The sequence below is a fragment of the Corella eumyota genome, chromosome 6 (assembly GCF_963082875.1).
Source record: "Corella eumyota chromosome 6, kaCorEumy4.1, whole genome shotgun sequence".
In the NCBI taxonomy this organism is placed as follows: domain Eukaryota; kingdom Metazoa; phylum Chordata; class Ascidiacea; order Phlebobranchia; family Corellidae; genus Corella; species Corella eumyota.
The window spans coordinates 2396396-2409727 of record NC_137495.1 but is presented as its reverse complement, the minus strand read 5'-3'; the positions used below and the strand labels follow the sequence as shown (position 1 = coordinate 2409727).

The 13332-nt window shown below is 29.4% G+C and overlaps 2 protein-coding genes across 2 annotated transcripts; both read left to right on the top strand.

Moving 5' to 3' along the window:
• The first annotated feature begins 639 nt into the window (after positions 1 to 639).
• Positions 640 to 4878, top strand: LOC145754561 (4-hydroxyphenylpyruvate dioxygenase-like). The gene is made up of 11 exons (XM_082570635.1): positions 640 to 718; positions 795 to 821; positions 906 to 968; positions 1050 to 1144; positions 1839 to 1974; positions 2165 to 2361; positions 2823 to 2900; positions 3079 to 3313; positions 3648 to 3770; positions 4101 to 4217; positions 4318 to 4878. The coding sequence occupies exons 1-11, from the start codon at positions 716 to 718 to the stop codon at positions 4393 to 4395; spliced, it is 1152 nt and encodes a 383-aa protein (XP_082426761.1). The 5' UTR covers positions 640 to 715; the 3' UTR covers positions 4396 to 4878.
• Positions 4879 to 7227: 2349 nt separating this feature from the next.
• Positions 7228 to 13332, top strand: LOC145754794 (vacuolar protein sorting-associated protein 51 homolog). The gene is made up of 16 exons (XM_082570914.1): positions 7228 to 7492; positions 7943 to 8020; positions 8210 to 8368; positions 8558 to 8815; positions 8938 to 9060; positions 9177 to 9234; positions 9335 to 9498; positions 9699 to 9859; positions 10039 to 10205; positions 10392 to 10536; positions 10828 to 10893; positions 11073 to 11247; positions 11588 to 11785; positions 11913 to 12040; positions 12392 to 12578; positions 12899 to 13332. Exons 1-16 carry the CDS (start codon positions 7316 to 7318, stop codon positions 13058 to 13060), a joined length of 2406 nt encoding a protein of 801 aa, XP_082427040.1. The 5' UTR covers positions 7228 to 7315; the 3' UTR covers positions 13061 to 13332.

Sequence of the window (13332 nt, the reverse complement as noted above, 5' to 3'; positions counted from 1 at the left end):
TTTTGTTTAAAATTGTTTTTTTGATCATGTTAGAGAATAAACTGTAAATTTTGTCCTAAATATTGAATAACTTTCATCAGCTAACTTATTTATTATATAAATTTATATGTTTGAGTCTTTATTTTAGTTTTTATATTAATTTTATTACCAGCATATTTGCAGATTTTTTTATGTTTCAATTTTCAAGGGGAGGACTAAACTTAAATTCTCCAAGGTCAGCTGATCGACTTTACCGTTTGTTTGCGATTGGTCGTTTAAAAGAGGCGTCAGAAAGTTAACCAATCAGAACGTAGATACGCCTCGCCAGTCGCGAAAGGAAATAAAAGAGCTCTATTACGTCACAAACCGATAATTATTGACGCAATTTGGCTGTGTTGTAATACATGGTAGCATATGTTAAAGCGCACGAACGGTTTAGTGAGCTTTATATGTCAAGGGAGTAAGATTTAAAAACCGATTTTAATTGGTTTTATATAGTAAAAACACGCTTAAAAGATATGGTAAAGTAATAGATTATGAATTTCTATTAGTTTAGGGAAATTGGTTTGATAGTAATTTGAGTGTTAACGATTTCCTTTTAAAAAGTTGCTTGGCATATATGGTTAAAACGTTGTTATAAAGGTTATACTGTTAGTTTTTAAATTCCTGAAATTTTTTAGTTTCAGATTTTTATTTAATTTATTTTTTACTGTACTATCAACTTATACTTGAAACCATGGTAAGTGTAATGCTCTTTAAATACATATATTCATAATTTAATATCAAATATCAAACTTGCATCTTTTATATTTCAGACTTACTATCATGACAAAGGAAAAAAGGTAAATAATATATGTTCGAAAATGTTGTATTTTAATAAATATTGAAATTTTTCTAAGTAACAATATTTTTTTCATATTTTTTAGCATGACAAAGGGGAGTTCAAGAATTTTGACCATGTTACCTACTGGGTTGGAAATGCAATGCAAGTATGTCACCACAATTTTATTGATACACTTGAATGTTGGATTTTAGTTCTGTATTTAAAATAATTTGTTTTATGTTTCAAGGCTGCGAGATATTATTGTGTCCATGCTGGGTTTGAACCCTTTGCTTACAAGGGATTGGAGAGTGGGGAAAGAAATATTGTTAGTCATGTTGTAAGGTAAGTTTTTGTTTTGTATATATCTTTGTCCTCGATGTTGGAAAGTCGAATGCGCGACTTAAACATAGAGTAACATCAGTTACTCCGACCCAGTCTCGAGTTGCCTGTTGGAATTTGGAATATTATAGATTATATTTGCCCGATAATTATACTGCTGATTAAGTGGTGGCTCAGCAGGAGTTCGTACCGTTTATAGCACCTTACTCAAGGGCGCTACAGCATGAGGTCAGTGGGGATTGAACCCACGACCTCATGTGTGGTGTAGCAAGTGTTCTTACCACTACACCACGCTGCTGGAAAATATGTTTGTTTTTGGTATATATATAAAAATTTTAATTTTTGTCACTACTCTTAATTTATTAATTTTAAATTAAAAAATATTTTGTTATTAAGTAGGTCAAATTTAAAATAATTCTGTGATATCATAACTTTACATTCTAAAACAACTGTTAAGTACGTTGTGGTTGGATTTTCCAATTATAGATAACATAATCTAGTTAGAGTATATTAACATATGAGCTTACATAAGTTTATTTATAAACTCCCAATTACATTTTAAACATACATTTTGACCTTCAGAATTTTATAAGTTTTAGTAATAAAAAAGGCAAGTTAGAATTTATATTAAAATTTTTTTTTAATTTTTTTTCCCAAAAATTCATTTTTGTTAATAAAATTTATATTTGATTTTTAGACAGAACAAGATTATATTTGAGTTCCAATCAGCCTTGAACCCAGGTAACAAAGAGTTTGGTGAACACTTACAAAAACATGGAGATTCGGTCAAGGATATTGCATTTACTGTGGACAACTGTAAAGCTTTATATGAGGTAAAAACACAAGAAATAAATGTTATATTTAATGTTTTTTTAATGTAATTAAGTCTACAAATATCTTTATCATAATCTTAGTAACTATAATGCAAATTTAAATTATTATATGGGTCAGGGCTGTTATAATTATAAATTCTATATTTTATGAACAAAGTTTCAATAATTTATTAATTTATACATTTTAAAGACTGCAAAATTCACCAATGAACTGGCTTGCATAAAAGCTCCATGGACAGAAAAAGACAAAAATGGAGAAGTGACATTTGCTGTAGTCCAGTCTTATGGTGATACCACTCATACTTTAATAGAATATGGAGATTACAAAGGACTTTACCTACCTGGTTATATAGAACCACGTTTTGTGCCTGGCATACTTAAAACACTGTAAGTGAAATATGATATATTCGTTTTTTCCTGTTGGTTTGACTTTATGGGGTATTAAGTTACAGTGTTAAATGTAGGTTTATTTTTGGAATTTTATTTCATATATTTATGTCCTTTGTGAATGAAAAAGTAAGACGTTGCTTTTTTCAAAGTTAAATTAGAGGTTTTGCAACAGCAAAGACAAACTTTTAGGCATCTTGTAAATTATTTTTGCATTACTTTAGTGCAAATAACTAGTAAAAAAATCTTCTTAAATATGTCATTTTGCAAAAACAGGTTTTGTATTGCAAAATAATTTACATTCTTTCAGTTGGCATTAGTTTTTTTTTAGCACACATACTTCACCTAAATGCTTGAATAACTTGTAAAACTTTAAAGTAAAAAATGGTGTTACCAAATTTAAATTAAACTTTTATTGTAAAACTGACCTAACATATTTATTAACTTTTATTGTTTTGCAGGCCTGTAGTTGGGTTGAATTTTATTGACCATATTGTTGGAAATCAACCAGAAAAAGAAATGGTACCAGTTGAAAAATGGTTCGTTTAATTTCTTTTTGGCAAAAATTCAAAAACTTAGCTCAAAATATTTGGCAATAAAGTATATAAAACAATTTGTCAAAATAAAATGTTGCAATTATAAAGAAAAGTAAAAAAATATGTGTTTTAAAAATTTGAAAATTTTATTTTATTTCAAATTTTCCTTTCTGTTTATAAGGTATAAAGATACTTTACTTTTCCATCGCTTTTGGTCAATTGATGATGATCTTATGCATACCGAATATAGTGCATTGAAGTCTATTGTTGTCACCAACCACCAAGAAACTATTAAAATGCCGATCAACGAGCCAGCACCAGGCAAAAGAAAGAGTCAAATACAAGAATATTGTGATTATAATGATGGTCCAGGAGTGCAGCATATTGCTTTGAATACTTCCAATATATTGGAGGCAGTGAGTTTTTGTATTTATATATCTTCTATGTAGAGCAACATTTGTTACCCTGACCCAGTGTAAATTGACTTTAACAGTTTGAGATATTATTGAATTATATTGCTCTATACCTAACCTGACGTCTAGTTTTTGACTTGGCATGAATTCTTATCATTTAAAACTACTTAACAAAGGCTCCACAGCCTAAAAGCAACTGTGATTAAACCCAGGATCTCTTGTAGTGGGACCAAGTGTTCTAACCATTACACTATAAGTAATTTATTTATAATTTTATTTTACTATATTTATAATTTTAATGCATTTATATCCTTATATAATTGTTTAACTTTACCAGATTGCTAATATGAAGGAAAGAGGAATGGAGTTTCTGACAATTCCTGAAACATATTACACAAAACTGAAAGAGGGACTTGCTAAATCAAAAACAGTTGTTGCAGAAGATATGGAGATTATACAGGTAACATTTCACCCACACTTAATATGCTTATTGTAAGAGTCTTAGACTTAAGGTCTTCAGTTTGAGTCCCACTTTTGCAATTTTGTAGCGTAATCACTTATAATGTTAACTAGTAAATTTTTTTAAACTAAATATTACCCTTTAACTTTGAATTTAACTCTTACTACTGCTATTCAAGAAAAGGAACCTAAAATTGTGTAATAGACAAAAGGTTTTGATGAACAATATTTTAAACTGACATTAACCTTTTCTACCGCAGTCTTCTAAAATAAATGCTTTAAGATTGATATAAAAAATTAATTTAAAAATAATGTTTTCACAAATTTCTAGAAATTTAAGATCCTTGTTGATTATGATGAGAATGGATACTTGCTTCAAATATTTGGGAAACCCATGCAGGACCGACCAACCTTCTTTTTAGAGGTTATTCAACGCCATAACCACCAGGTAAATGTTACCCAATTAGATTTTATGTCTGGACTAACTTAGAGTAATTAACAAAATTGTAATAATTTCAAATTTTATTTTTTTTTTATTTTTTTCGAAGGGTTTTGGAGCTGGCAACTTTAAAGCATTATTTGAAGCAATAGAGTTGGACCAAGAAGCTAGAGGAAACCTTGTTTAAATGATTGTTGCCTTTACTTGCCAAAAAACATATTCACTAAAATATTAATTTGTTCTATATATACATTTGGTAATGGTATCATATATTGTTATGACCCTTTTTTAAGGTACGGGTTCTATGTCTAAAGGCCCACCCACTTGCCAACATTTAAATCAGATTTTATTAATTCTTGTCTTTATTTTTTTCACTTTTAAATATACTTTTTTCACCATTCTACACATTGCTTTACACAAACAAGTTTTAAAGCATATTGTAAATATTAAACTACCTGCAACCGGTACACTATTAAGCCATTTAAATTATGTTCTTTTTAACTTATAAAAACTGTTTAATTTTTAACATTAAAAATGTTTTACGATAACAAAAATGTATGCAAAGTTTTTGCAAATTAAAGTTTTTATTACCTATTATCAGATTTAATTTTTAGTGAGATTGTAATTTGCTTTTATTTTGCTGTGAAAAAAATACACAATTTTTATACTGTAGGTTTGTATTTCAAAGCAGGGGTTTTATATACACACAATAAGAAATTTGGTTAAATGATGATCTGAAATGTGGTTTAAGGTAAGTATCACATTTCGGTCATAACTCTCTTTTAGACTTCTTAATTTTTTTAGGTGTACCTTATTTTTAAGGGGGTTAAAATGGGGGCTAGGGGTCTTAAAATTTGCTACCATACCAAATTTCGTGAACGTAACAACTTGTTTCTACCTTCAGAAGCCTAATTTTATAGGAGAACTTAAAATCTTAAGGCAACTTAAAAATCATTTTTTTAAGTTCAACGTAGGCTACGTTAAGCCTTAACATAGGCCTCTCTCGAATTAGGTATAAGGTCCACAAACGGCAAGATATTTTTCTAAGCTCGGGCTCGGATTTTCCAGGACTGTTCACAGTTGGTTATGGAATGGGAGGCCTCCCACTAAGTTTTGGGAGGCCCTCCATTCCAGTCTCTATGTTAAATGGAGGAGTGTTTGCTTTACTTATAAGTCCTCTGAAGTTTAACATGGATCCGCCGAACGCGGCTATAACTGTGCTGGCATATTATACTCCCCAATAACTACACTTTGAAGAATTTTTTAGGTTGTTAGTTGCGCTTTTAGAAGTTGTTGCGTCATAGATGTCTTTAGTTGTGTTTGCGCTTTAGTTGTGACGTGTAATGTACGTCATTTTAACAAGCAGTTATAATAGTTGTTTGTGTATTTTAAAGTATGTGTGAGAGGCAAGTTAAACTTCATATTGTAAATTTAATGATAACTGGTACATTAAAATGACGTTTAGATTGTTTAAGCCTAAATCAGGGCTAACTATGGTTTCTAAAATAAGTCAGGTTAACTCTATTTTTGTACAGGTAGGTTTGTGTAAATTGGTAAACTATGTAATTTTACAGTAACTTTAGAATTTGTGTGTTAAATAAATGATATTCAGATGTGTAAAGTTAACCAAAACTAAGACTTTAGTTAAATAGATGTAAATTTTTAATCTGTGTAATCTGTAGCATAAGTTTATGTATATTTAAAACAGTTAGGCTAAGGTAAATTGGTTAACAATGTAATGTTATTTAAATATGTGTAGTAACTAGCTAAAACTAAGACTTTAGTTGAATGTGTAAATGTTTTGATCTGTATAACCTTTAGCATAAGTTTGTATATGTATTAAAAGCAGTTAGGTTTATGTAAATTGGTTAACTATGTATTGTTACAGTAACTTTAGAATTTGTGTGTTAAATAAATGATATTCAGATGTGTAAAGTTAACCAAAACTAAGACTTTAGTTAAATAAATGTAAATGTTTAATCTGTGTAACCTGTAGCATAAGTTTATGTATATTTAAATCAGTTAGCTTTGTGTAAATTGGTAAACTATTATGTATTGTTATTTAAATATGTAAAGCAACTAAACTAAGACTTTAGTTAAATATGTGTAAGTTTTTTGATCTGTATAACCTTTAGCAAAAGTTTATTTAGATTTAAAACAGTTAGGTTTATGTAAATTGGTAAACTACGTAATGTTACAGTAACTTTAAGATTTGTGTGTTGAATAAATGTTATTTAAGTATGTGAAGTAACTAGCTAAAACTAAGACTTTAGTTAAATATGTAAATTTTTTGATCTGTGCAACCTCTAGCAAAAGTTTAATTATGTTTAAAACAGCAAAAAATCAGAAATTAGTATAGTAATGTTTATATATAATGTTAATAAGGCTTTAATTTATATTTAACAATAGTATGTTATTAACTTGTATTTGTGCATAGCAATTTATGTGAAATATTATGATAAAAGTTAAAATATTACTACTAACTAAAGTAGTTGGTAAATTAAATGTTATATTATAGACGAAGTGTTTAACTTAAGCTAGGCTTTACTACGTTTTAGGCAGGTTTGGCTTTAAACAAGCGCAGGATTGAAAAAAAAAACGTTTTTCGTTTTCTGTAAATTTTGCCCGGGAAAAGAATTATAAAAACGCGCGCATTCCTAGCTTAGATGCGTTGCCTATTCTCTAAATAATATGTTGTGTTTAAATACTGTGTTATATCGTTTATATAAATTAATTATATTTTAAAAATGTATATTAATAACTATAATGATTGTATAATAAATTTATTAACATATAAAAACGGTTTTTAATAATAAAGTTCTAAAGTTTAACCTTTATTAATTTCATTTAATTTATTTTTAATAATGAATCCTCTACTTTATATAGTATGTTAAATTACTAATATTTATTTATTAAATTTATTTTTTTTAGTTTTTTTTACATAGAAATTTATATTGATGGCCACGAAAAATCAATAATACGCATGACCGCTTCAAATCGTCATAGAGCTAAATGACAATCAAAAAATCAAAAAAAGTAAACAAATAATTCATTTACTTTTTAAACTCTTGTTTCTCCATTAAAAACAATACGAGCTTAGTATTTAGATGATGGATACTGAAAATGGAGCCGAGAAAAGACCCCCAAGAAGAAAGGATATGTTAAAAATGTATTACGGAGATGCTAACGGAGCTGAAAGTCAATCCGACCAGACTAAAAATGATCCACTTGATATTGATAGCTCGAACTTTCATGCTGAAAATTATCTGCGAAAGCTAAAAAATGTAAGTGGTTCTGGTAAACTTAGGCTTTGTTTTAAATTAACAATGGTCTTTAACTTTAACTATGATCTGGCTTTAATTTGTGGTCGTTTATCGCAGCGTGGTGTGGTGGTAAGAACACTTGCTCAACCACCATTAGAGCTTGGGTTCGATTTCCACTGCTCTCATGCTGTAGCTCCTTAAGTAAGGTGCTATAAACTGTATAAGCTTCTGCTGAGCCAGCACTTCATCAGCAGCATAATTACCGGGCAATTATAGTCTCTATAATATCCCAACGGCTTTGAGTCGTGGGTAACTGATGTTACTCAATGTTTAGGTCGCGCATTTGACCTTTCCACATTAAGGATAAAGATATATACAAAAAAATACATGTTTATTGACTTTATATTCTAGTCTTCCTAACTACTTAAATTTAAAGTGTTGAATGTTTAAATTAAGCTTGTTTTTATTTAGGAGAAGAGTTTAGCTGAACTGATGGATGCTGAAAATGACATGACAAAACAAATAAGAACTTTAGATAGTGATATGCAGGTATATATATAAAAACTTTAAAATATCTAACCGAATCTTCTAAGTTGTTAAAAATTAGAACATTTTTTGGTCAATTTAATTTGACTTAAATAGGTCCCATCTTTAAAGTTTTGTCAAGTTTAAAATTGCACTATGAGAAATTTTTGACATTCTTTTCAAATTAAAATTTTGTCAATAATATTTATTTAGACTTTAGTTTATGAAAACTACAACAAATTTATAAGTGCAACCGATACAATTCGAACCATGAAAAATGACTTCAGACAGATGGAAAATGAGATGGAAAAATTGACAACAAATATGTCAGCAATTACAAAACTCAACTCAAAAATTAACGACACTATGAAAGTATGGGTAAATTGTTACTAAGTTTTGGTTATTTTTTAAACAATTTAGACCCTCTAACGTTGTATGTTGGTTTGTTTAATTTAAGCAATTTTTTTTTTTTAAGTTAAATAGTGGATATAGTGGAGATTTAATTAAATTACTTTAGTTTTTATGCTATTTAAAAAAAAAATGATATGTTTTTATATGAAGGACAACAGACAGAAAATTTCTAAGCTTTCTGGAGTACATTCTCTTCTTAAAAAACTTCAGTTCCTATTTGAGCTGCCAGTCAGGCTACAAAAATGTCTTGAAATGGGATCTTATGCTGCTGCAGTGTCTTACTACACAAGAACTAAGTGTGTTCTACAACATTATCAAAATATGGAATCTTTTAAGGGAATAGAAAGGGATTGTACAAAGATTATAAACGAAATAATTGCAAAGTTAAAAGAGACATTTTATAATAAGGTATATAGTTGCTAATGATAACTCAATTAAGCATAGCAATGTGACTATATAAAAGATTATTTATATTTCAGTACCATTGCAAAATATTGTGAATACTACTTATATGATGCTTTTTTTTAAAGGATTCAAGTGCTCACCAATTAGCTGAATGTGTAGGTTTACTGTTAAGATTGGGAGAGCCATCAGGTTTGTTATGTGATGATTATCTACAACATGCAAGAAATAAATTGGACGAAGATTTAAATGTAATTATATTGTTTTTTGTTAATAACTGTGTGCAAAATATAATGATTAAAAACAGACAATAATTTCAAAAAAATGCACAACTAAAAATATAATGCCAAAATATTTTATGTTTTAGGAACTTGAAGGTTATATGAAAGTGGATTTTGGAGCAGATTTATTTGATGCAAATCAATGTAAGATCACTTTTAATTCTTTTAGGTTTAAATATGATGTTAACTCAATACTGTTGTCATTATAGAGCTATTTATTAACCAAATTTTATATATTTTTTAGGTCACAATTTATTAATTGACGTTCTTGAATTTATTGATCGAGGAAGTAACGGATTTTTAAGCAATCTTTCACTCACTATAGCTGCTTATGAGAACTTGTTTATTAAACATACCGAGATATCTTCCATGAACGCTGCATTGGATGGATCTTTAAGCCCACTTCTTGTAAGTCTAGCAACTCTCATGTGACCAATGTTTTTGTATTGTTAAATTTATTGTTCATACCTAGATTTTTAAAAAGACTTATTTAATCTTTGGTTTTTTATATGTGGACTGTTTTTTTATATAGCCTATTCCTTTTTATAAACTGAAATTTAGGATTCACATTTTTAATTTTTATTAAAATTTTTTTACATTATTTACAGCAATCTGATGAGGTCTGTAAACTGGCCAGCAACAAACTGATTAAATTTGTTGAAGAATTGCTGCAAACTTATTTCAAATTAGTTGAGAAAAGACTTTTATTGGATAGAAGGTCAAGGGATAATGCTCTGGTTGTTAGAGCCCTGGATAGATTCTATAGAAGGTTAGTTATTAATTAAGTTATGAAAAAATCATTTTTAAGGTGGTACTGCATTGGAAATTAGAGTGACTGTGGTAAGGGTTGAACTCTAAACCTTTAGATCATAACTTAGTACCTGATTAGTAAGAAATACTAAGTTGTAATACAAGATTTAATTTTTTATCAAACAACTTTATTGTTAGATTACAGGCCACTACCAACCTCCTACCTTCCATGGATATAATGAGTTATGGACGAGATATAATAAGGAGGGTAGCTAAGGCTCGATGTCAACATTACCAACTTGCATTGGAGGAGTTTTTTACTGATTGTTTAACTGATGCAAGACACTCTATTTCATCACCAAAAGGTTAACATACAAAATACTTTTTAAATTAATAAAAGCTGATTGTATAGTTTAGTTTAATGCTGTTTGTTTACAAAATGAGCTGTGATAATAGACCTAATTTTCTGCATTTGACCTAGTTGAAAGTTTAATTGTTGCATTTTTAGGTTAAAATAATTGGCTTTATGTAAATTGTTTTTGTTGTTTTAGGCAAAAATAATGTAGATCCAGTTAACTTATTGGACTTGGTCAACTCTACAGCTTCAGCAATTTTAAACCAAGTTAAATCAGTGTTGGCTGATGTTCAATTGTTTACTGTTCGGGATATTAACTTCTCAACACTCACCTACTTTAGGTATAAATACTAAGGACTAGTTTACTGTATGTGAAAAGACGATTGTATAAACCTTAATATACAAAATTATACCCTAACCATTTGTCTTTATTTTTCTTATTATTTTTAATACACCTTGCTTTACTGTTTTAAAATAGGATATACCATATCATGTGCGCAATGGAATTGAACTATTGGCATTATTGGTAGTGTGCAGTAGTTTTAACTGCCTTTGTGCATAGGTTAAAATATATATAACCTGACATTATACTAAGATATGCTGGACAATAACAAAGTGTTTTTATATTTTAGTCGTGAATTTTGCTGTCAAGATGTAAGGGAAGTTATTATCGTTCATTTTCTACGATATATCTGCAAGTAAGTTGTTTTCATTATCTTTGTTTTACTTTTGAATGTTATAAACTATTTTACCAACATGTTATTTAAAGGCTGTGCATTTTTTATGGTCTACTTGTAAATTGAAATGTCTAATTTTCAAAATAATAATTAGATAAACATACATGGTAGTTTATTTTAAATTTTATTATTTTACCAAGGACTTTGTGTCGATTTTGTGACCAAACTGGGGCAGGTAAAAGTTCAACCCCACCACCAGCTTTACTTTTAATGTTATCGAGATTATGTCGTGATTTTGAACAATCTACAGTTGCTTACATGCTAACTCTAACCGATGAACAATTTGTGATTCAGCCCAAGGAGAAAATTACCCAAGTCAGTGATAAGTTTTATTATGTTTGGTTGAGGACATTTAAATGTTTTAAAAATTATTATTCACAAAAGAAATGCTTTTTAAATGGATTATTTTGTTTTATATATCACCGGGTTGTATTAACAGCCTAAACATAAGGTAACTTTTGTTACCCCGACCAACTCTTAAGTTGCCTGTGTTAGTTTTAAATTTGTAGGTGTTTTAACTAATAAGGAACTTGCTAATTTTTTTGAGGGCTTAGATCTGTTTTTGGCATGGAAGCAGTGGGAACTAAACCCAGGACCTTATGTGGTGATGTTACTTTAATATTTCATATTTAACACAAGGCTTTAAAATTTCCAGGTTACAGACTTAACAACTGAAATGGGAGAAACCGCTCAGAAATTATTGGATTGTTACGTGCAAAGTTCCGGAGTTTCTGTCTCAAGGATGATTCGAACAAGTATCGAGGCCCGTGATTGGTTAAAATCTGTTGAACCACGACAAGTGAGAGCGGTCATGCGAAGAGTCGTCGAAGAAGTCACTCAAGTTGATCAGCAAGTAAAAAACTAAACTTGTAAAAATATAAAGGATAAAACCCCCCCTACTAGTCACCCAGACATTTACCCCCTTAATTATTACCCCTATACAGGTACTCCATTAATTTTTAATATATTTATTGTTTTAGGTTGGTTCCTTATATGAAGAAGGAGTTAAGAAAGCAAGAAGTAGTGACAGCAGTAAACGAACTTTTACTCAACAAACTTCGGTGTCGAGACAAAGAGAAAGAAGCCACTGGGGGGCGTATGCACCAAGGTGAAATTATTCTCTTTAACATTTCATTATTTTTGGTAGTGTGGTGTACTTAGCATCATTTAACGAGCCTGGAGGTTGCAGGTTTAAGTTGCCTTTAATGCCACCTAACTTTCCGTTTGCCACCTAACTTTCCAACAGATTATAATTGCTCGATAATTAAGCTGTTGATTAAGTACGGGCTCAGCAGGAGTTTATGATAGCGCTTTACTTAAGGGCATAGGAGCAATGGGGATTAAACCCAAGGCCTGTGTGGTTAAGCCAATTGTTCTGACCATTATACCATGTTACCGTAACTATAATGTAATTGTCATGACATTATAAATTTTAATATTCATTTTTGTTTTATTTTAGTTCAACAATGGACAATAGCTTACTAAGCAACATTCAGAAATTATTTTCAGAAAGAGTTGATATATTTGGACCTGTGCATTTTTCAAGGACATCGATATTAACTGGAATTGTTAAAATTGCTTTGAAATCTTTACTGGAATGTGTAAGAAGAAAAACATTTGCAAAATTTGGACTCCAACAATTACAGGTCTTGAAAAATTTTCTCTACAAATATTTTTTTTTTAAATACTTTGTTTGCAGATGAATAAACTTATATTACTATGGTGTAATTTAAGCACATTATCAACTTTTTATAGGTATTTATCCTCTGTGTGAAAAGGTCTACTTCACAGCCAAAATTTAGAATAAGATTAGTTACCCTGACCCAGTCTTAAGTTGACTGTGCCAGTATGAAATTATATTATTTAAATTTGCCTAGTAGTTAGTTTACCTAAAGACTTTTGGCTTAGGAGAAGTTCATACTGTTCATAATACTTAACTAACACTTAATAACACTTTTGTTATCAGGTTGATTGCCATTACCTCCAATTATATTTATGGAGGTTTGTGTCCGATGAAAATATTGTCCACACTTTGTTGGATGAAATTGTTTCAAGTTGTTTGCATAGATGTGTTGAACCAACTCCTATGGAACCGAGTGTTATTGGAGTAATATGTGAACGTGGTTAAATATACTTGGAATAGATTAAATAAACTTTTGTTTAATATCTGGTTATCTTAAGGAAATTGGAACTAATAAATATGAAGATCTTGAATCGTTGAATGTATTAAACTTTGGTTATAGGTATAACACGATTATCAAATTTCAAAATTGGAAGTAACTTGTTTAAAATTGGAAAAAAATACAAAAGACATATACTTATAAATTTGAAGATTTTGAAAATTGTATTTAAATAAATTCAGAAAAGTCACATTGTCAGAATATGTTAATAATATATTGG